The sequence below is a fragment of the Ciona robusta genome, chromosome 1 (genome assembly GCF_009617815.1).
Source record: "Ciona robusta chromosome 1, ASM961781v2".
Lineage (NCBI taxonomy): Eukaryota > Metazoa > Chordata > Ascidiacea > Phlebobranchia > Cionidae > Ciona > Ciona robusta.
Genome location: NC_143235.1, coordinates 10,263,659 through 10,283,681, shown reverse-complemented (window position 1 = coordinate 10,283,681; position 20,023 = coordinate 10,263,659). Strand labels below are relative to the sequence as shown.

The window sequence follows — 20,023 nt, the reverse complement described above, 5'->3', positions numbered from 1 at the left end:
ATTAAATCCGAATTTCTTTCAGCTATTCTTCCTTTTACCTCTTTTACAGTCATGTTGATAACAGTATATGTAATATAAAAGTTAGCTAATATACCTTTGGATTGTTTATTTGTGTGTTCGTTCAGCAAAATGTCTCGACTGTCTCAGCCAACAAAGAAGGACACAAAAATGAGGATACGTGCTTTTCCGGTCAGTAACCTGTTTTTTATTTAACAAGCAATAGTTTACATATCTAGATTAGATACTGTTAATCTCATCATCATAATGACTATTGTTTAAGATACTTTTATATGTAATTATTAAAGTAAATTTTTAGCTAACTCAGCCCTGAAGATTCACGCTGCTGTCCGTAATTGATGGTAGTTTTGCCGAAAGTGATATGTAATATAAGATCTTAAATCACCTACTCAAGTTTCAAGTACATTAATATTTTCTTGAAGATTTGCCAAATACAAGATTAGTACGTTTGTGTTTACGCTCTATGCGTTTGCGCCCACTTTAACTAGGTCTCTGTTTGTGAACAAAGCTATTGTCGCAATATTAGTGTTGTATTTTAAAAACTGTCAGCAAGTGGTTGCTGATGTACTTTTCAGTGAGTCTACCTACTTAGATACTGTTGATCTCATCATCACAATGGCTATTGTTTAAAATTGTATGTTATTATTTGTATTTTTTCTTAAAAAAGTAAATTTTAGCTGATTTTGTGTCTCAACTAAAACCTTATGGTTTCCAATTTAGTATATCTTACTGTATTGTTTCAGATGACTATTGATGAGAAATATGTTGCCAACATTTGGGATTTACTAAAAAAAGCGATCCAGGAAATTCAAAAGAAAAACAATGGTGGTCTAAGTTTTGAGGAGTTATATAGAAATGCTTATACTATGGTATTGCACAAGCATGGAGAAAAACTGTATACAGGCTTACATGAAGTGGTCACAGAGCATCTTATTAAGGTTAGGAGATGAAGGCTTCACTCTGGTATAGTGTGTGTGTTTTATAGTAGCACTTAAACCAATACTGGTATTTGGTTAATGTGAAATTATTTGTTAAGTCTATTTTACAGTAGTATGAATATTATGGCTTCCTTTTTTTATACTTTAGTATAAACTGTGTACTGATGTCGTGATGTGATCATTTTGTTCATAAGCCTATATATGAAATATTTTTACTTGTCAGTGTGGAACAGCTGTATGGGGCCACTGTGTTATTACATATGTGGCCTTCTTATATATTTTTTTTCTTTAATAAAAGCTGACTTTTGAGTAAAACTTAGGTGGCATGTCTTGTCAAGACAGTAAGACACCCACATTAAAAATACTTTTTCAGGTAAGAGAAGATATACTTCAGTCGCTTAATAACAACTTCTTACAAGTACTAAATTCTGCTTGGGATGACCATCAAACATGCATGGTGATGATAAGAGACATTCTTATGTACATGGTAAGAGTATACAGAGCTTTAAATGTTGCTTGTTGTTTTAATTTCATTCAGAATCTTAGTTACTTTTGCCTATTATATGTATTAACTCTTTTGTTTTGAAGCCTACAGCTATGTTTTTGTCTCTTAATCTGGTATTTGCATATCTTTAGTATAAAATTTTCAATTGTAAGCACAATCAGTTTCAGATAATTTATGTCATATCATTAATTTTAATTTATGTCATGTCATTAATTTTTGTTTTTGCGTGAATTTATTTTTAAGTTATATATTTTAGAATCTCTGAAATTAGTTTAGTAACCTATGTGTCTTATATCGGACTGTGACTAATTAAAATTCGACATCTCATAAATGTTGCATAAGATCATAAGAAGTAATATTAAAAGTAAACCTATTTCTTTAGGATCGCGTTTACGTATCACAAAATAATGTGGATAGTGTCTACAATCTTGGCTTAAAAATATACCGTGACCAAGTAATCAGACAAAAAGATATTCGTGAGTGTATCCAGTCAACCCTGCTTGAACTTGTTGCTAAAGAAAGAAGGGGTGAAGTTGTGGATAGGTTAGTAGCATCAACAAACTGCATAAACCTCTTTATTTAGTTTACTATTAACTTTTCTAATACTAAGCTTACAGTGCCGTGTAACTTATACATCTATACATGTTTTGTTTGACAACTTTTTTATTTAAAAAGTCACAAAAGAAGTTTAGCACTTTTTGGGGTAAAAATATACCTTTTCTTATAAATCAAGCACTGTTTATTTATCCTGAATCATGGTGCTTGATATTTTCAGAGGTGCTGTTCGTAACACTTGCATGATGCTGATGACGGTCAGTTTGAATGGAAGAGATGTTTATGAAGAGGAATTTGAGAAAGGATTTTTAAATCAATCTTCAGAATTTTACAGAGTAAGTTGTATTTCTATATTTCACACCCATTGTCAGGAACTTTGACGAAAAATCAGTTTAAATCCTGCTTTTTAAAATATGATTACTGTAATTGCTTTTGAATTTTAATTCTGATTTTTTAAAGTATAAATAATGTGTTGACATTATCTACCACTCTACCAGATATAAATAAAAACAGAAATATTTTTATTATTTGTTAAAAGTTATGTAAACAGTATAACTGCTCAGTAACAATTAAAATACAACCAACAGTTTTTGATCTCATACCACCAGAAAAGTATACAGCCAGAAGGTATTTAAATTTTTATTCAACTCTTCAATTTTTAGCGTGAAAGCCAAAAGTTCTTGGTTGAGAACAGCGCATCAGTTTATCTGAAGAAAGTGGAAGCGAGGATTGAAGAAGAGGCAGAGAGAGCTCGTCATTACCTTGATCCATCTACGGAACCTGAGATAATTGCAGGTTGGTGTTTTAATCTTGTGCTCTGCTGTGTGGTTATGTTTGATTAAGGTGTTGTGAAACACATGTTCACTCTTACCATGGTTACTCTTTAAAGTTTTGAAAAGAATAGGGATTTTGGTGTTGTGATGCACAAAAAAGTGTCAAGTTTTGGTTTAATTCATTCTATCACCAGTGTTGGAACGAGAGTTGATTCAGCGTCATATGAAGATAGTTGTTGAGATGGAAAACTCTGGTGCGGTTCACATGTTACAACATGATATAAAGGATGGTGGGTACAACAATGTATAAATCATGGTTTTTGCTGTTTTTACTTCAGTAGTTGTTTGTATTCTCACTGTTTAATTTCTGTTTGTAAAGTTTATAACCTTGGTGAGTTGATAAATTACTTTAATCAGTTATGTCTCTTAGTTGAGTGACCTATAAATAAGTAGACTGCAACACACTGCTTATTACATCCCTAGGCTTCATTCATTCTAAAGCTTGACATTTTAACAAAAACTTAAACATTGTCATTTAAAGTTCACTTTTTTTTATAACATGTACATCACAGACCTTCTGTGCATGTATCAGTTGTTCATACGAGTCCCACAAGGCTTTGAAACATTACGTGATTGTTTGAGTGCTTATCTACGTGAGCAAGGCAAGAGTGTAGTAGAGGATGGTGGACAGAAATCGCCAGTGGAATATATTCAAGTGAGATAACTTGATAATATGTGTTTTTTTTTATGAATTCTATAAAAAAAAATATATTTTTTGTTATCAATTCTCCACTTCTATGTAAATTTTGTAATTTAAATAGATATTAAGAGCATAAAAATCCTGTTTAGAAAAACTGTGTTGTTGTAAATACTTGTAATTCTTAATTTATACAAAAACGCGTTTAAAATATTTTAGATTCTATATCAGCATTACACATAACATATTAAAGCAATTTTTAAATTAACTTTTTTTAAAACAGAGTCTTCTTGACTTGAAAGATCGCATGGATGATTTTCACAGAAATTCCTTCAAATCTGATCCTTTGTTTAAGAAGATGATTTGTTCCGACTTTGAATGGTTTGTCAACCTTAACCCAAAGTCACCGGAATATCTTTCTCTCTTCATTGATGACAAATTGAAAAAGGGAATTAAAATGGTAACTAAAAACTAAAAATAAAATAATAATATATTTATAAAATTTAATAAATTGGATAAAACGAAAAAATTAAGCTAAAATCTGAAACTGAAATATCAGTCTTAAATGTAATAAAATGCTCAAGCATTAAGTGTAATACAAAATAGCTTGCGTAACGGTAAGTAAAGTTTTACACTTTTACACACTCATTTAAAACAAGACATACTTTTCAGTTGTAAAGTATGAATTTTATCTATTTGAATTATCTTCGTTTATTTTTGTATTCTTTTTAGTTTAAAGCCTTACATGTTGATTTAGTTATGGCTTTTGAGTTCAGTTTACACTTATTGATTTTTTTATTTTTTTTACAATAAAATCAACTGATTATCTTCTTCCTCAGCTCTCGGAGCAAGAGGTGGAAGTTGTGTTGGACAAAACGATGTCCCTCTTCCGATTCCTGCAAGAGAAGGATGTATTCGAGCGATATTACAAACAACATCTTGGAAGAAGACTCCTCACCAACAAGAGCATCTCCGATGATTCTGAGAAAAACATGATCACAAAACTAAAGGTTCAGATTTTATACAAAACAACATTACCAAACTTTTACAATCATCAGTTCTAGTTTTAAAAAGAAAAGTGTTTTAATTTAACTTCGGAAATGCAGAAAAAATTACAAAGAAAGTTATTTTAATAAATAAATAAAGTAATATTAATGACAATGTGTAAATCAAATAACAGTCAAGAGATTAGGAATTACAGTATTTCAGTTTTGTACATTTACCAAATTTTGATTACAAATTGTGTTGTTTTTGTACATCACACCTATTCATAATTTTCAAACAGTTATTACAATACGTAAATCAATCAAATCTTGAGTGTCACACATATTATGGTAGATAAGCAACATTATGTTAAACTAAAATCCCTGATTGTTTATTATATTGACAGAATGAATGTGGATGTCAGTTCACAAGCAAGTTGGAAGGAATGTTCAAAGACATGCATGTGTCAAGCACAACTAATGATGATTTTAAAAAACATGTGCAATCAACCTCGGTGAGTCAATACAACAGTCATACATGTATTTATGCATGGTTTGTTTCCTGTAGTTTCAAATCATTGGGATTTTGAAATGTGTTTATATTTCTATAATTGTTTCAACCAGATTTACATTTTGCTTTTCTTACAAATAACTTAAGAATAATACCTTTAATTGTCTCTTCGTTTACAGTAGTGTAGATTTAGAAATATTTTACGCGAAAAGACAGGATATAAACAACAGTTGTTAAAACACGCTTATACTTGTATCCACTCCAAAGATTCTAAAGTGGATATTTTTGAAACAGTTTAAATATGATAAAGGTTTTTTGTGCTTTTCATGATGTTACACATAGCATATATCTTGGTCTTTATTGTTTTTATATTTTTTTTTACTTGTTTTACGTTTAATTTAAGTTTTTCTAACTTTAAAATCGATATATTACAGTTGAAGTGCTTTCACACCAACATGGTTTAACGTTAGTGCCAATTTTACCTCCTTTGTTTCCACAGACCTCGTTACAAGGCGTTGACCTCACAGTGCAAGTCCTGACCACTGGTTGTTGGCCCACACAGGCGTCCACACCTACATGTAATTTACCAGCTGCACCAAGACACGCATTCGATGTGTTTAGAAGGTAAATCACGCACGCATACACTGAAATCCCTTTAAACATGCCTTTGATTTTGTCCCAACCTTTTTCATTTGTTTTTTTCTCTATGCCTTTGACTTTTATTTAAGAAAATGTATAGACTATAGAGCTTTTAAACTTGTTTGGGAAATTTAGAAATTATGTAGAAGTTTTAATCATTTAAAAAAATGTGGGGAACTTTTTACCTTGTTTAAATGAATATATATATAGAACTTTTTTTATTGTAGCGAGTGCTCTGACATTATTCTGTCTTCTAAATCCCCCTCAGGTTTTACCTTGGCAAGCACAGTGGTCGGCAGCTTACCTTACAGCACCATCGTGGAGCTGCTGATATGAACGCCTCGTTCTTCGCTGCTGCTAAACCAGGTGCCAGCAATGAAGGAGAATCGGCAAGCGTCAAACCAACAACTCGTCGACATATATTACAAGTTTCCACTTTCCAAATGGTTGTGTTGATGCTGTTTAACGACAGAGAGAAATGGCTGTTTGAGGTAAATTTTTAATGAACGTTTTCTGATAATGTAATGTTAGTTGTAAGTTAAATGTATGTAACTTACTTAATCCTCGCGTGGCCTGAAAAGGGCAGTCGTTAAATAGAGATGTTTTGTTCCATACACCTCGTGCCAGCTTATGAGTTACTATGTATGCTTTGTGGGTGATTTTTGGGGAGTTATTTTTCATTTTTTATGTATGGCTAATAATTTGGACAACCCATTAGTGACCACTGGAGCAATTTCTGTTAAGTGTGTTGCCCAAGAACACATACGCCCACACACAATGGTAGCAGCGAAGAATTTTGTTAAGAAGTTGGTACTGTCACCTTTCTAAAGTGATTCTTGTTAATTCAATTTAAATTTTCAATATTATTGTACATTCGTACTATAATACAGTATCAATTATGTCTGTATCTTTAGAAAAAGTACAACAATATATCTTTAGAAAAAGTACAACATTATAATATATAATATTGTCACAATATTATATTGTTGTGTAATCTCAGGAAATCCAGCAAGAAACAGAGATTCCTGTCAAGGACCTGAGTCGTGCTTTGCAGTCACTTGCTTGTGGGAAGACAAACCAACGAGTTCTGCAAAAGGATCCCAAGGGTAAGGAGATAGAGAAGGGAAACGTCTTCACAGTAAACGACAACTTCTCATCTAAACTTCACCGCGTTAAAATACAAACAGGTAGGTTGTGTTGATATATGTGACATTGTTAATGTTAACTCTTTATTTTCAGTGTCGTAAAATCAATATATGTCTTTTGTTGTAAAATGTTGGTCACATTACGTCATTCCTATTTTTGTGACAAGTTTTTCTCTTTATTTTCACATGACGAATATTTTCCGCTTTCACGTTTTTCTCGTTTTAATAACGTCACTTCACTTCATTATTTTTCCTATTACGTCATTTCGCCGCAGTCGCGCAAAAACAAGGCGAGTCGGACCCCGAACGTAAGGAGACTCGCACCAAGGTCCAGGAGGATCGAAGACACGAGATTGAGGCAGCCATCGTCCGCATCATGAAGTCACGAAAGGAGATGCAGCACAACCTTCTTATTGCTGAGGTGAGTCGATATTTTCGATTTTGTAACTTCCGCTAATGCTGCCTGTTGCGCTTCTGTCGTGTCTTTTTTGGCTTTGGCCTAAGGCAAATATTATGAATAGAAGCAACGACCACAAGCTTGTTCTTATGCCACCACGTTTTATTATACGGTCTTATATAAAATTTGAGCTCGTAAAAGCTTATTATGTTGTCTGTACGCCTACCTAACGAAACTTATTGTGCGTCAACTTTCATAACGGTCTCTATAATACGTAAATAGTTAGTCACACTGACAATCACACCTGACATTTGACATTAATGTTCCGCATTTAAAATTATTATGTTACGAATTCCAAAGTCCTTATATTTTAAACACATCTGCAAGAAAAAAAACAATTTTTCATAATACAACCGATATAACCCTTATCCCTTTTTTTATAAATCTTAATCCGAATCTAAAATTTTTTTAATCTACTTTCTTTTTCAGGTAACTTCCCAATTAAAACATCGATTTCTCCCGAGCCCAGTGATTATCAAACGTCGAATCGAGAGTCTTATCGAACGTGAATACCTTTCACGTTCCAACACCGACCGTAAGGTTTACATCTACGTCGCTTAGACATCTCTTCTCCCTTCCCAAGTATTGTTCGTCGCGCTTTATCGTTTGTTTTTGTCCTGTGACAGGTCCTTTTGGGACGAGTGCAACTATTTTCCGGTATTCAATTTTTTTCCATTTTTTTGCCTTAGTTTAAATTTGATCCTAAAATAGGCGACCGCGTAGTAAAACTCTGTCTCATGAAAAGCCGGCACGGCGTTTGTCGAACTTACCAGTTTTATTGCTTTATTTATTTCCATTTACGTGATTTTAGAGCAACTTGCCCACAACCATGCGCAACGTTGCGGAAAAAAACAGCGGCCCCAAATTAGGAAACTGTTATTGTCAAAAAGACTGAAATTATTTTATTTTCCTTAATAATTTCAAGTGTGAATGTAAATATATGTTATGTATGGTTTACGTGAAACACCTTCTTATAGGACTAAAACCCCCGTCATATATACATGCGGGTAATGTATGCCGAGCCTGCACACCGGTGTCCCGATCTCTTACAGCGTTTGCTGCTGCACACATAATTTCTCTTGCATTCGAAAATGTTTCCGTGTTTCGTCTTTCTATGAGTGGCCCGTATGCTGATGATATGTTAACGCTCATCTGCGAGCTGTGTTTAACATTCTATTAAAATGCTAAGCATGTTATTTACACCCGTACACCAACTACCGATGTTTGATGAGCAATTCGTGACCGAAGTTGGCACAGTGCAGCTCCAGACATCACACATTGGGGGTCGTGTCCTGACGCCGGATCTAAGTTTGCAGAAAGTTGTCTGATTTGCACCAGGTAGACGTTTGCGCAGGTTGATATAGCCTAGGTTTCATTACTTGTTGTGCATATGCAGACGATAAACAAAATCTCTTGTGGTAAGCGGAGTGACAATTACACTCCTTGTAGGTAAAGTAATAAGCAGTCACAGCACACCATTAGGCCAACTTTAACGACTTAATTAACCACAACGCGCGTGCTTCAGAATACAACAGCATTGTGGAATTTGTTAGATATATGTAAACTGCCATGATTCAATAACCCCAATTTAAAATCTTCGCGAGACCAAATGGGAACAACAAATAGTTAATACAACGTGGTTAGTCGTATATATTACAATGGTAACAATGTGCAGTGAATCTCCAAACTACGTTTATTTTGTGTACTGGCTCGCGGGCTGGATGCTAAATAATAGCGGACCCGATGTTATCACGATTGTAGATATATGCATTGTAAAGGCAGAGCCGTGTTGTTATTTTAACTGGGTTATGATAAACCGCACCGCGGTTTTAATATTCAAACACCTTGTGGCAATGCCACCGGGTTCACTTCGAGCAGTGCGAAGTGCCCTTGCTCACTTAGCGCCTTCGTGTTTATGCTGCATGACGTCATTTGCGTGTAAGGAATGCCTCGCTTGGTCACCGGTGTATGGAGATTGAAGACGAGACTCGCGCGCTGAATTAGCTGTACAGGCATGCAAGCGATACAGTGCGAAGGCGGCTATCGGGGAAATTAGACGCAGCAATAAAGTGTAACAAATTGAGTCACTCGTTCTGCACTTCGCGTAGGCAGTTGTTTTCATCGAAACAAGAAACGTAATTTACTTAATTCGTCAGTAGTGTAGGAGGTTAGTTGTACTTGTACGCTTATGTTGTAAATTTAAAGTAAGTTTGCCATGTTATTAGAGAGAACAAGTACTTGTCAGGCACAAAACGATGTGTCAAAAAGTAATTTTAGAAACTGTATACCCGTATCGAAGCAGTAAATACAAGTGGTTTTACGTAGCCGAAAAGAATTTCCATTAGCTCGAGTAATGGTCGTTTCTCCGCTCGCTAGTTTGTTTGGCCCTTTATATTGTAACTAACCCCAGGGCAGAAACAAGAACCAATTTTTTCTTGAAGTTAAAATCGCATCAGTGAACTTAAACTCGTAGCTTAACTAGTTAGTGCAGGTGGGAATTTGTAGACGTAGGGTTGTATTGGATATACAGTACTGTGGGGTAAGATAGGACATCGTTGGTAGCTAAATCCCATATTTCCTAATCGTATTTTAGAATTGCTTAACAACGCTTTTGTAGAGTTGTCAGGCTACGTTTAAATAGTTTGTTAAATCTTCTTTGTTTACTACCAAATAGGGTGATAAAAGACAATGAAAACATGTCCCATTTTACCCTACTGTACTATATACACTTATAAGCTATTTTTTGTTCGCAAAAGCGTGACGAATGGCAACGGGGGATAACATGTTCTTTGCACAAGGGTTCAAATAGGTTCTGTCTGACTAAGAAAATTGCTACCCCACGTTGTATGGTATATATTTAGAGCATGTTGTTACCCTTTAGGTAAGAGTGTATAGTTAAAACAGATGTGACGCACTAAGAGGGTAAATTATTAAACGTGCAAGGAATCAGTTTCTCTGCTTCACAACATAACATATATATAGATCTGAGTAGACGCACTTCATGTTATTTACATTGTATATTAGGTCTGCCCAATGCGCAACAAGGAGAGAAACCACAATCCTATAATAGCACAAGAGGACAATGCAATAAATTTATCTTCGTTGCAGTTTTTAAAATGTCAATAAATTTTCGAACTGTGATTTGGTGTAGAATAAGGCCATTTAACAAGTTCAAAGTTTTGCGAAATATAGACACCTGCCATAATAGGTTAGCATTTAGGTTGAAGTTTACGTATAACACGCTGTCAATTGGTTTAATTGACGCATTTGAGGGCGAGTGTGTATAGGAAATACGTACGACGTGGGCATTCAGCTTTTGTGTACATTTCAATACACTCTTGTTTCCTGTTAGTATAACCAATTGATTTGTAATGCGGCGTAATGAATTTGTAATGAATTGATTTGTAATTGCAAGTATAGCGTAACTTGCGTCATACATGGAATAAATTGGCAAGCGAATATACGGATTACCACCACGCATCAGAACTTAAAGCAGTAAATAATTTATGCACTGTTGAAGCGATTAGCGTTTCTATAATGCAGTTCGATAGCTTGCTATAATCCCACAACAAGTATGGGAACGAATTATATTCAGGCTGTTGTGAAACTGCAAGGTTTTATTTCAGGAAGGCAGCAAAGGGTTTAACTGCAGTTCCATAACAGACTCTATAGAGTGTGGTGGGGGGGAGACCGGACACTTTTAGCACATAATATCTTGTCATCGTGTTTTAAACAATTAACAACGCCATTTTAGATGCGTGATGAGGAAACGGTTTAATAATTCTTTGAATGTTCTTTGTGTACTAGAACGAAATAGGACGAAAAAATAGATTGAAAAGATGTCCTATCTTCTCCCGACCCTACTAAACATTAAACACGTGTGAAAAGTCTAAGGCGTATTTAGTGGAAGATTAGTAATAGAGAGACAAATATTTTTTAAATAATCGACGGAAGAAGGATGTGACGCATATGATTATTACGTCATTTCTTTATATTATACCTTGCGTAGTCTAAGCGTATATATATTTTAACCTATGCATGCTGTGATTGTTATATTTGTTCCGTATCAATTTTAGAAATGTTGTAACTGATTTAAATTACAGCAGGTTATATTTATGAAATGATAGCGACGCTGTATATGCACCACCACTAATATGTTGTCGAATCTGAACGGAAACAGTTCTTGTTCCCAGAAGAATGGTTTTGCCAACGGAAACCACGGAACAAACAAAACGTTGGACAAGAAACCAAAAGAGAATGGATCCGTAACTCGAGAACTACCACGGGGTGTCCGAGAATTACAGAAAGCATGTTTTACACCTGGAGTAAAAGGCTATTTCGAAAAAAGGACCCGCTTGCCTGTGCTGAGAGCAACCAATCTTTCCATATCGTGGAAAAATAGATTTCCTGGTAACATAGCTCGGTCTTCTTCACGAGTGACGTCGCAGACAGGTAAGTGCTTTAGTTCATTGTATACTGGCAGTTTCGAAATACCATAACTTCCTTATTATTGCGCAATATCATTGGAATGCAACGTTGCAGATGAATCAATGAGGAAACGTTGCAATTCAGCAGCATCTGATTTTAGAGACACCAACGATACACGGGCAGTTCGGGCGTGTTGGGATGTTATATTATCTTTCATGGGCGACGAAAACGAAAATATAGAAAAGGTGATTTTATGTCATTTGAAATATTTTCCTGTCTGATTTTCTAATAATAAAGTATGTTTTTAGAAATATGTCACTGTAGCTCCGTGACCTTAAATAGGGTTGGGAATTGAATAAACTATGATCAGGAAAAATATGGGATAGCTGCACCCAACGGTATATCTTACCCCGGTAAAATACTATATATTTCTACTGCACTTGTTATTCTGAACCGTTTAAGTTCAGTTTCACATCCAACTTATTGTGACTACAAAACGCTTCACTTGCGAAAGCAACTTGAGAATCTGTGAAATTGGTTCAACACGCTAACTGTTGTTTAAGTATATCCATATATACACAACAGGGACAGTCCACTCGACTTTTCGAGTCAACGATTCAGGACAGACGACGTCATTTTTCTTCAAGGAAGAAGATTTGGCGGAAAGCAATTTCTGAATCAAAAATCAACACAAAAAAGCGACCACAATCGTTACTCATTGAACAACGTAACGGTCATGACGCACTGTTAACTGATACAGAGCTCAGCAACTTAGCAGAGAACAAATTCGCGGAGCTTACAGTTTTGGAAAAGGTCATACGAGTTCATGAATTACAGCATATGCGTGTAATATGTAGTCTTATACCCTAACTTCCATTGCTTAATCATCTTAAGGGTTTAAGTTTTAATACAATCGGATAATTGGGAAAAACAACCATGTAATGTACAGACAAGTATATGTGAAAGCAGCATAGCTATATGTGTAACCTTATATGAACTTACTCGTTTACAACTATATACTACTCCCAATATTACCCCTGCATGACGAACAACGCCGTTTTACTTTTTAGTTTTTCAACCGCAAGCTCATTATACCAACGCGCACCAAACAAACGTTTACTGTTCACTCTATTCGACATTTATTGTCCCAAACTGACTGTTACCATACCAACAGGTTCGATTCTTGGCAAACGTCGGGCTGCAACACCGCCTCTTACGGGATGAGATATATTGCCAGATTCTAAAGCAACTTGTACACAACCCATCTTTGCGAAGTAGCGCACTAGGGTGGATTCTATTAGCTACCATTATAGGATCTTTCCCACCCTCCAAACAGGTGAGATGGTTTCTATAGTAGGATGGGGGAAGATGGGACACCTTTTTAATCTATTTTTTTCTCCAATTTGGTAGTAAACAAACATTCAACAATTTTTTATAAAACTTTATCCCCACGGCTCCCATAGACCGTTGTTAATTGTTTAAAACATGATCAGGATATTTGGTTTTTATGTGTCAAAGGTGTCCTTCCCCCTCCCTACTATATATTGTAATAAAAAAAAAACGGTTTCGACCGGAAATTACGAGTTCTGTTCATATTACAATATGGTAATGTGTTTTAAAGTGATTAAATATTTTTTAGATTATTTTCTACTTAAAAGAATATTTGGAAGGCCAAGGTACTGAGTCGGCTGCTTATTGCCAAGAAAAATTGGACCGAATTCTCGTCAACGGAGAACGAAAAACTCCGCCTTGTTCTTTGGAATTGCAGGTAAATCTCCCATTGAATAAACATCGGGGTTTGACGCTGACGAAAAAATACCAGAGATTTATTTTATCCTATAATTCAAAAATCTTCAAAGTAGCTCTTTGAAATTGTATTTACCAGCATCGTATAATTTCAATTCAGGCCGCCAAGTCCCGATTGAAGATTCGAGTTCCCGTTATATGCATGGACCATTCCGTGCGAACAATTTACGTCGATTCAGCCTCAACTTCTGAAGAAATGTGTCGAACTATGACTACTAAAAATAGACTTGGAGATTCGTATGGATTTTCCCTATTTCTCGCCATGGATAGTAAGGTAGAAAATTTGATTTAATTTGTACTTGAATTGTAATTGAACCCCACTTTGTCTTAAAATATGAAATACTTGTGTGAATTAAATTATGTTTTTAAGTTTCCCACTTTGCAAATTGTCATATCAAGCAAATTATATCTATAGGTCAACATAGAGCTTTAACCTGAATCGTTTGTTTTCAGTTGGTGCCTCTGGGCAACCGTAACTTTTACATAATGGATGCAATCTCCCAAGCTGAACATTTCAGCAAAATAAACAGCGTTCACGAAGCGTGGAGGATTTATTACAGGTTAGCTCGCTTTTTATCTAAAGCAGAACGTGGCCTGTTATTATGAGTAATTTTCCTTTCAGAAGAGAATTCTTTTCTCCCCGAGACGCTGGTGGAATCCAAGATAACCAGATGAGAGCCTGGCTCACTTATTCACAGATTTGCGGCGGCGTCCAGTCTGGTGAATACCAGTGCGTTAACGTAAGTTTTGGCTCCAGTAAGTTCATAATGGGTGTACATACGTTTTACATCATGCATTTCTTTCAGTCGCAGGACTTGGCGCTGTTAATTGCCCATCAGTATTGCATCAGACATGGCTTTGACGACATTGACATGAAGCGTGTAATGGGTGTATGTGAGCACAGCCTTCCAGCCTCCCTGTACGGCGATGACAAGGGGAAAAAGTGGTGCCAAATGGTCTATAACACACTGAAAGCACTTGCGGTGAGAATTAAATATAAATCCAGCTTTGTGGTTCTTTCCGAGCCCATCCCTCACCATTATTCAGATAATCAATTACCCGTGTCTTAACATAGGACTGATAAAGATATAACATTGCTTTCATCCATTAAACGTCAATGATGTTTAGGAGAAGTCACGCTCTGGTGCTTGTCTTGAGCCAATAGAAATAATGCAACAAGTGATCCGATACGCCACGATAGCTTTTGTCGCAAATTTTACCAAATCGTTCAGGTTTGTTGGACATTTTAAAAATGGTTATGACCGTATATAACTTATACTAATTTTATATACGCAGGTTATCCACTTTTAAAAGTATAACCGAAGGTGGCAGACCGCTAACAAACCTCACACTTCAGTTGAACCACGAAAACTTGGAGTTTCGGCCCGGGTGCGCCAACTCGCGGACAAATAATAATTTGACAGGCGATGCCAAACAGGAGCTAATTACGAAAATCGGAGTCGAAAAAGTTCGCAGTGCAGTTGCTTCTGATGTGAGGTAAATGGAGAATTGTATGTCTATTAATCTTTAAAATTTTTTCCATGTATTTTCTTAAGATGAAGATTATATATAGTTGTTTGTATAACATCCACCTAAACAGCAGTTACAAAGTTTTATTCGTTAATTTTAAACTCTTTCCACAGTAAACTTGGAGACCCGCAGTTCACACTAACGTTATACGACAACACCAAATACCTTATTTCATCCCCACAAACACATGAGATCGTTTTCACTCTAAAGCAGTTTATAACCGAAATTCGGAGAGGCGAACACAACGAATCGGAAGCTTAAATTTCAACAACTTATTCTTATTTTTTGTCAACAGTCTTTAACTATATGCCGTCAACTGTATAGCGATGTTAAAGTAAAACAATTATTTCGTTGTTCAGATACACAAACCTCAGTGTAGTTACCTAAGTGTTCATTTCAATATACTGCTGATTTGCTTTAATCGTTTGCTGCCATACATATAGCTTGCGCAGGCTTTCTAATTGCCCTATCAATTATACTTCCCACTGTATAAATTCAGAATTGCAGTATTTGGCTGTAAAAAAGAGGTTCATATTTTGGAATGCTGGAACCATAGCGGGGTCTCAATGAATAATGCCCGAAATACAGAATTTTCAGCCTAAATTTATGCTGCTTTCTCTTGCCATTACTTTTTCTTATGCTTAGGCCTACTTTATTTCTGATTCGAAATGTTGGTTCTTAGCTGTTGTTGGTCTTAGATAAAGATGTCGTTTCTACGTTTATTTCTCAATTGTATGTATACATGAAGAAATATATAAGTGCAGTTGCGGAAAATGCTTAACATATTGCTTAAAGGGAGATAGATATGCGCATTACACAATCATGGGAACGATATGTATGAAACAGTTACTTCAAATATAAATGTCTCCGTCTTCAGATTCGACGATCGTTGGTTTCGTGACGTCATCATCTGGGTCTAAAGATTTGTCCATTGACGATTTGCGACCGTTTGAATTATTATAAACATCGTCCCTTAGCAACTTGTTGTTACCGCGTAATCTTTCGGTTAAATTTACGGAGGCGGAAGGTCTAGTTTTGGGCAAAGAGTAAAGCGTCGGTTTTATAAGAGGCATTTTGTCCGGAAGGGATGGGCAAACAAAACTGTCACCAAGAGCACTGTCGTCGCTGTTATACCCCTTTAAATCTGGATCTGATGAGTCTTGTTTTGTCTCTGGGCTTAATTTTGGGCGATTCTTGTTTGGAGAATTACTCGTCTCGAAGTATCTAATGGTTCTGGGTCTCGGTACTGGAATATGAGGCTTCGGCGTCGGACATCGAGGTATTGGAGTTTGGCTTCGGCAACCTTCGCCGTCACTGAATAAACTTTCCACAGGTAGCTCTCCGGCATCACCACACGACCGTTTAATTTGTAACAAAATCAAATTGGAGTCGTGGTCCCGAGTGCGCCACCTTAGTTCACTAATGGGTTCGCAAGAATGTGGCAGCAGTGGAACCAGCTGACCAACATTTTGAACTTTAAACTGAAGAATTGAAGACTTTAACCTCTGTGGCTTCAAATTTACTGGTAGTCTCTTAAGTCCCAACTGTATAGTCGAAGTGAGGTTGGAAAAGGTTTCAAAAAAGCAGAAATCGTCCCGCACTCGCTGTGCTTCCACTTTTAATACCAAGCTGTACAATTCGATTTGTGCAGCCCAGTTCTCGTAGCTGACGAAAATGTTAAAACGAAGAATTTGTTTTCCGTAGTGAACCTTCCGCACCGCCCATAGCGGCAACCGAAGCGGTTGGGTTCTTTCGTTCGTCAGTGAAGGCGTCGCCCGACCGTTGCTGCCTCTCCGACGTTGTTGGTTCGAAGTTTCGTACTGAAAATAATCCTGTACATTTGCATCACAGACCAGTTTTCCGCTGACCGCAACTTTGTGGTGAAACCGCCACGGCTTCTTAGAAAATGTTCGCCGCACCTCGTAAAATGCGTTCTTGCGTTTCCGCGTATCCACCTTAAAGAGTTCGTCTGTGCTGTTGTCTGAATCACTTCGTTTCATTTTTGCCGCCTCGACAGGATCCTCGCCGGCGACGTCGCACATGAAGAACAAAATTACTGCCAAAGCTGGAACTTGTGGGGTTGTCTGAAAAATGCATTTGTGTTGTATAGGGTGGGGTAAGATAGAACACCTTTTCATTTTTTCGTCCTCGAATATACGGTATAAGTAACAAATAACTTTGAGAATTATAAAACCGCATCCTGACATCTCCCATCCACTGTTGTTAATTGTTTAAAACACGATCAGGATATTTGGATAGTATGCTAAAGATGTCTCCCCATACTATATGATTAGATTACAAGAACACATACGATATTCGTTACAACCGCTTAGACACAAAACAATCTGGATTCGAGTTCAACGTGATATGTTCATTCAGCCAAGGTACATTACATCAGTTAAACTAAACATTGATTCGTGAATCTAACCGCATGACAACTATATTACAACCTAAAGATTGACAATTATCAAGTGGTTCACTTACCGAAGCGTTCCTTTTGTCTTTCATTTTACTTTGACTTGAACTTTCAGAAACACACACAACATCAAACGTCGGGTCAAGTCGTTCAGTTAGATTCTTAAAAGACTTTTTAACCGCTTCTGATTGGCCTTGCTCGGTGATCACGTGCATGGTGATGCGACTCGAGTCATCAGCCAAAGACACAAAGTCATCGCCTGTAAAGTTTAATCTTATTTTCTTTAATTATTCAATACGTCCCACATTCGTGTTGGTGGTGTTCTCTGTACCCCATTGCAGTATTTTCATTCTAATACTAGTAAACAACACAGTGTTGCTATATACAACATGTTAGCCTGTCGTGTATATCGATAACTTCCACGCCAAATTAAACCCAACATTAGTTTATTTTAATTACCCACAATATTTACCTACACAGTAGCATACGTGGTAACTCGTAAGTTGGCACGAGATGTATGGACACCCGTGTTATAGCAACCAACTGATGTCGTTTTCTGGCCACGTGAGGATAAGTTAATTACATTGATTCATTTTGATTTCAACTTCAATTTCACTTACTTTCCGTCGAGCTGCTGTGGTGCTTCGTTCTTGTCGTGACTGCTGGGCATCTCGTCTTCTTCCTGTTAAAGCAAAACACGAGGTTTATCAACATGACATCTATTTAAACCGCTGCCCTTTGTAAAAGCTATCTCACACGACAGGTTTCGAGATTTAACGAACAGAAGAGTGTCGAGTGTGCTTCAAAACTCGGGCGACAGAAGAGGTTGGCAATTAGCGGATGGTACGAAAGGTTCGATTCAAATAATTGGCTGAGCGAATGAATATGTTTCGCATTTGGAAAACATTTCAATCACGACAAAACTATGCGAGAATCAATACTATAGGAACCCTTATTGTGTCTGAGTAAACATGGCGGTAACTCATCCGTTTCACAAGTCGACTACCAAAATATACGTTCGAAGTCTGAACAAAGAAACGACCGTGTATGTTCATTACATCGAGTATCAACTGTATGACCTACAAACTATAGGCATAGATGTGCTTTGTTCCTTACTTTATATTTATCACTATCTCCTTTATTACTTAAAATGCAACTCCATCATCACCGCTTTATTATGTTTACTCTACACATTCTACTCTTAAGATATACATGGCTAAACAAGAACTTAGTAGCAAAAGTAGTAATATCATATCGTTAAAAAGTTATATGAGACTCTATATGGATCAGGGTTTCCAACAAACAATATTATCTAATGTAAGCCAACTATACAAACACAACATTATATCTTATCCATCTTTACCTAAAATAATACTTCGGTTTTGACGCTGTCATTACGGAATCAGTGACCATCTGTTGGATTATCTACTTTCACTTTGCATGCTCAGTCCCAGTTTAGACCACACGACTGGTTGTACGCTTCTTCATATCTATTGCCTTTAGGTCAGACATACAGTGCCTTTCGCTGAATTTCTGCTACCGTCGTCTACAACAGCGAGGAGATCTCGGCGAGTAAACCACTTCGACGTAGAATAATAACCGCACAATCCGATCCCGGCGTCTTTTAAAATATTTCCTATTCGGAGCGCGGCACACGCAACAATAAGTGTCAAGTGTTTTCTTCATTGTGTTGGAACATGATCGCGTTCTATACGTCGAACACAGAAAGCTCGCCTAATCGCACATCAGCACCAATCGGCATATGGCCAGTAAGCTGTATTACCGCGAACAACAAACCCGCCGTGTAATTTGTCCGCCGGTAAGCACTAATCGTACACAAGGTAGTGTAATTAAACTGCGTGACAATTTGACAACACTTAGCGTCGTGTCATAACTCGTATTTACGGCTATTTTCGCAAGCGAAGCGAAGGTCTTTATTGTAACATTAAAAGGCCGAGTATTTCCTTACCGTTATTGTAGGTTAGTCAGATGCACCCTAGAATTTAAAACGCTACCATCAAACCGTTTCCCGCTTTTTACCTTGTCATTATGAAAAATTATTAGTTAGGGCAGTCTTAGCGGCGCTAATGAAATCTGTTTTTAATTTAATACAATCTAAAGGTTATAGAATGCTGTTGTATAGACATTGCCAAAATTAAACACCTTTTTACTACTTTCTGGTTATTTATACAAAGAATTTACCAACGTACCTTGTAACATCCATGTATCTTCGTAAAACTATTACAAATCTAACCAACCAATCCGCTGGTTACTGTGGAGAGTGAGTAAAACCAAGTAGATCAGTAATCACCAACGTACTTTAAGCCACATCAAGGCTCTTAACACTTGTCCTTTCCACAGGTACACTTGTTGCCAGTAAGCTTAACTATAGTATACTATAAGAGAGACCGGGACCGATGCTCTCTGACCCCTTGGCGCTAATTAAGAGTTCGGTTTCAACAGCCTTAAACCTGTTTTAAAGATTTTGCTGTAACGGAGTATTACGACAACAAAGAGCATATATACTGGGCGCTCGAGGAAAAAAGAATCGATCCGGATTTGTTTTCTTTGTTACTGAAAGGGAAGGGGATTATATGGTGTTATATACGTTTGTTTACGCAC

General features: G+C 36.6%; 3 protein-coding genes across 8 annotated transcripts; 2 read left to right on the top strand and 1 right to left on the bottom strand.

The window, feature by feature from the left end:
* Positions 1 to 4: 4 nt before the first annotated feature.
* On the top strand, positions 5 to 8,417 carry LOC149742999 (cullin-3-like). Its single transcript, XM_089884471.1, has 16 exons — positions 5 to 189; positions 762 to 956; positions 1,330 to 1,443; positions 1,844 to 2,004; positions 2,237 to 2,351; positions 2,679 to 2,811; positions 2,984 to 3,079; positions 3,362 to 3,504; positions 3,770 to 3,946; positions 4,326 to 4,496; positions 4,877 to 4,984; positions 5,480 to 5,604; positions 5,888 to 6,110; positions 6,620 to 6,806; positions 7,040 to 7,185; positions 7,651 to 8,417. The coding sequence occupies exons 1-16, from the start codon at positions 130 to 132 to the stop codon at positions 7,780 to 7,782; spliced, it is 2,286 nt and encodes a 761-aa protein (XP_089740597.1). The 5' UTR covers positions 5 to 129; the 3' UTR covers positions 7,783 to 8,417.
* Positions 8,418 to 8,562: 145 nt separating this feature from the next.
* Positions 8,563 to 15,707, top strand: LOC149742998 (myosin-VIIa-like). Of its 2 annotated transcripts, XM_089884516.1 has the most exons (12): positions 8,563 to 11,673; positions 11,764 to 11,894; positions 12,235 to 12,462; positions 12,824 to 12,985; positions 13,289 to 13,417; positions 13,556 to 13,729; positions 13,909 to 14,015; positions 14,078 to 14,195; positions 14,262 to 14,438; positions 14,584 to 14,687; positions 14,752 to 14,952; positions 15,099 to 15,707. In XM_089884516.1, the coding sequence occupies exons 1-12, from the start codon at positions 11,376 to 11,378 to the stop codon at positions 15,244 to 15,246; spliced, it is 1,977 nt and encodes a 658-aa protein (XP_089740642.1). In that variant the 5' UTR covers positions 8,563 to 11,375; the 3' UTR covers positions 15,247 to 15,707. The 2 variants fall into 2 exon arrangements, with proteins under 2 accessions (XP_089740642.1, XP_089740634.1); XM_089884508.1 differs by having other exon boundaries at positions 14,078 to 14,438.
* On the bottom strand, positions 15,685 to 19,905 carry LOC149742997 (protein FAM124A-like). Of its 5 annotated transcripts, XM_089884605.1 has the most exons (5): positions 18,765 to 19,524; positions 18,022 to 18,083; positions 17,874 to 17,957; positions 17,470 to 17,660; positions 15,685 to 17,069 (listed from the first exon to the last, which is right to left on the bottom strand). In XM_089884605.1, the coding sequence occupies exons 4-5, from the start codon at positions 17,614 to 17,616 to the stop codon at positions 15,837 to 15,839; spliced, it is 1,380 nt and encodes a 459-aa protein (XP_089740731.1). In that variant the 5' UTR covers positions 17,617 to 17,660; positions 17,874 to 17,957; positions 18,022 to 18,083; positions 18,765 to 19,524; the 3' UTR covers positions 15,685 to 15,836. The 5 variants fall into 5 exon arrangements, with proteins under 5 accessions (XP_089740731.1, XP_089740725.1, XP_089740708.1 ...); XM_089884599.1 differs by lacking the exons at positions 17,874 to 17,957; positions 18,765 to 19,524 and adding an exon at positions 19,612 to 19,905 and having other exon boundaries at positions 17,470 to 17,674; XM_089884582.1 differs by lacking the exons at positions 17,874 to 17,957; positions 18,765 to 19,524 and adding an exon at positions 19,612 to 19,904.
* Positions 19,906 to 20,023: the final 118 nt, after the last annotated feature.

Bases quoted from the DNA above. Each gene is read 5' to 3' on its own strand.
- LOC149742999 (XM_089884471.1), top strand. From the start codon at position 130: ATGTCTCGACTGTCTCAGCCAACAAAGAAGGACACAAAAATGAGGATA. The intron at 2,812-2,983 runs GTTGGTGTTTTA...TTCTATCACCAG, and splicing joins GGAACCTGAGATAATTGCAG to TGTTGGAACGAGAGTTGATT. The intron at 6,111-6,619 runs GTAAATTTTTAA...GTGTAATCTCAG, and splicing joins GAGAGAAATGGCTGTTTGAG to GAAATCCAGCAAGAAACAGA.
- LOC149742998 (XM_089884508.1), top strand. From the start codon at position 11,376: ATGTTGTCGAATCTGAACGGAAACAGTTCTTGTTCCCAGAAGAATGGT. The intron at 11,674-11,763 runs GTAAGTGCTTTA...GCAACGTTGCAG, and splicing joins ACGAGTGACGTCGCAGACAG to ATGAATCAATGAGGAAACGT. The intron at 14,953-15,098 runs GTAAATGGAGAA...CTCTTTCCACAG, and splicing joins GCAGTTGCTTCTGATGTGAG to TAAACTTGGAGACCCGCAGT.
- LOC149742997 (XM_089884574.1), bottom strand. From the start codon at position 18,814: ATGGTCACTGATTCCGTAATGACAGCGTCAAAACCGAAGTATTATTTT. The intron at 18,084-18,764 runs GTAAAGATGGAT...TTGCTTTAACAG, and splicing joins AAACCGAAGTATTATTTTAG to GAAGAAGACGAGATGCCCAG. The intron at 17,661-18,021 runs GTAAGTGAAATT...TAAACTTTACAG, and splicing joins CCACAGCAGCTCGACGGAAA to GCGATGACTTTGTGTCTTTG.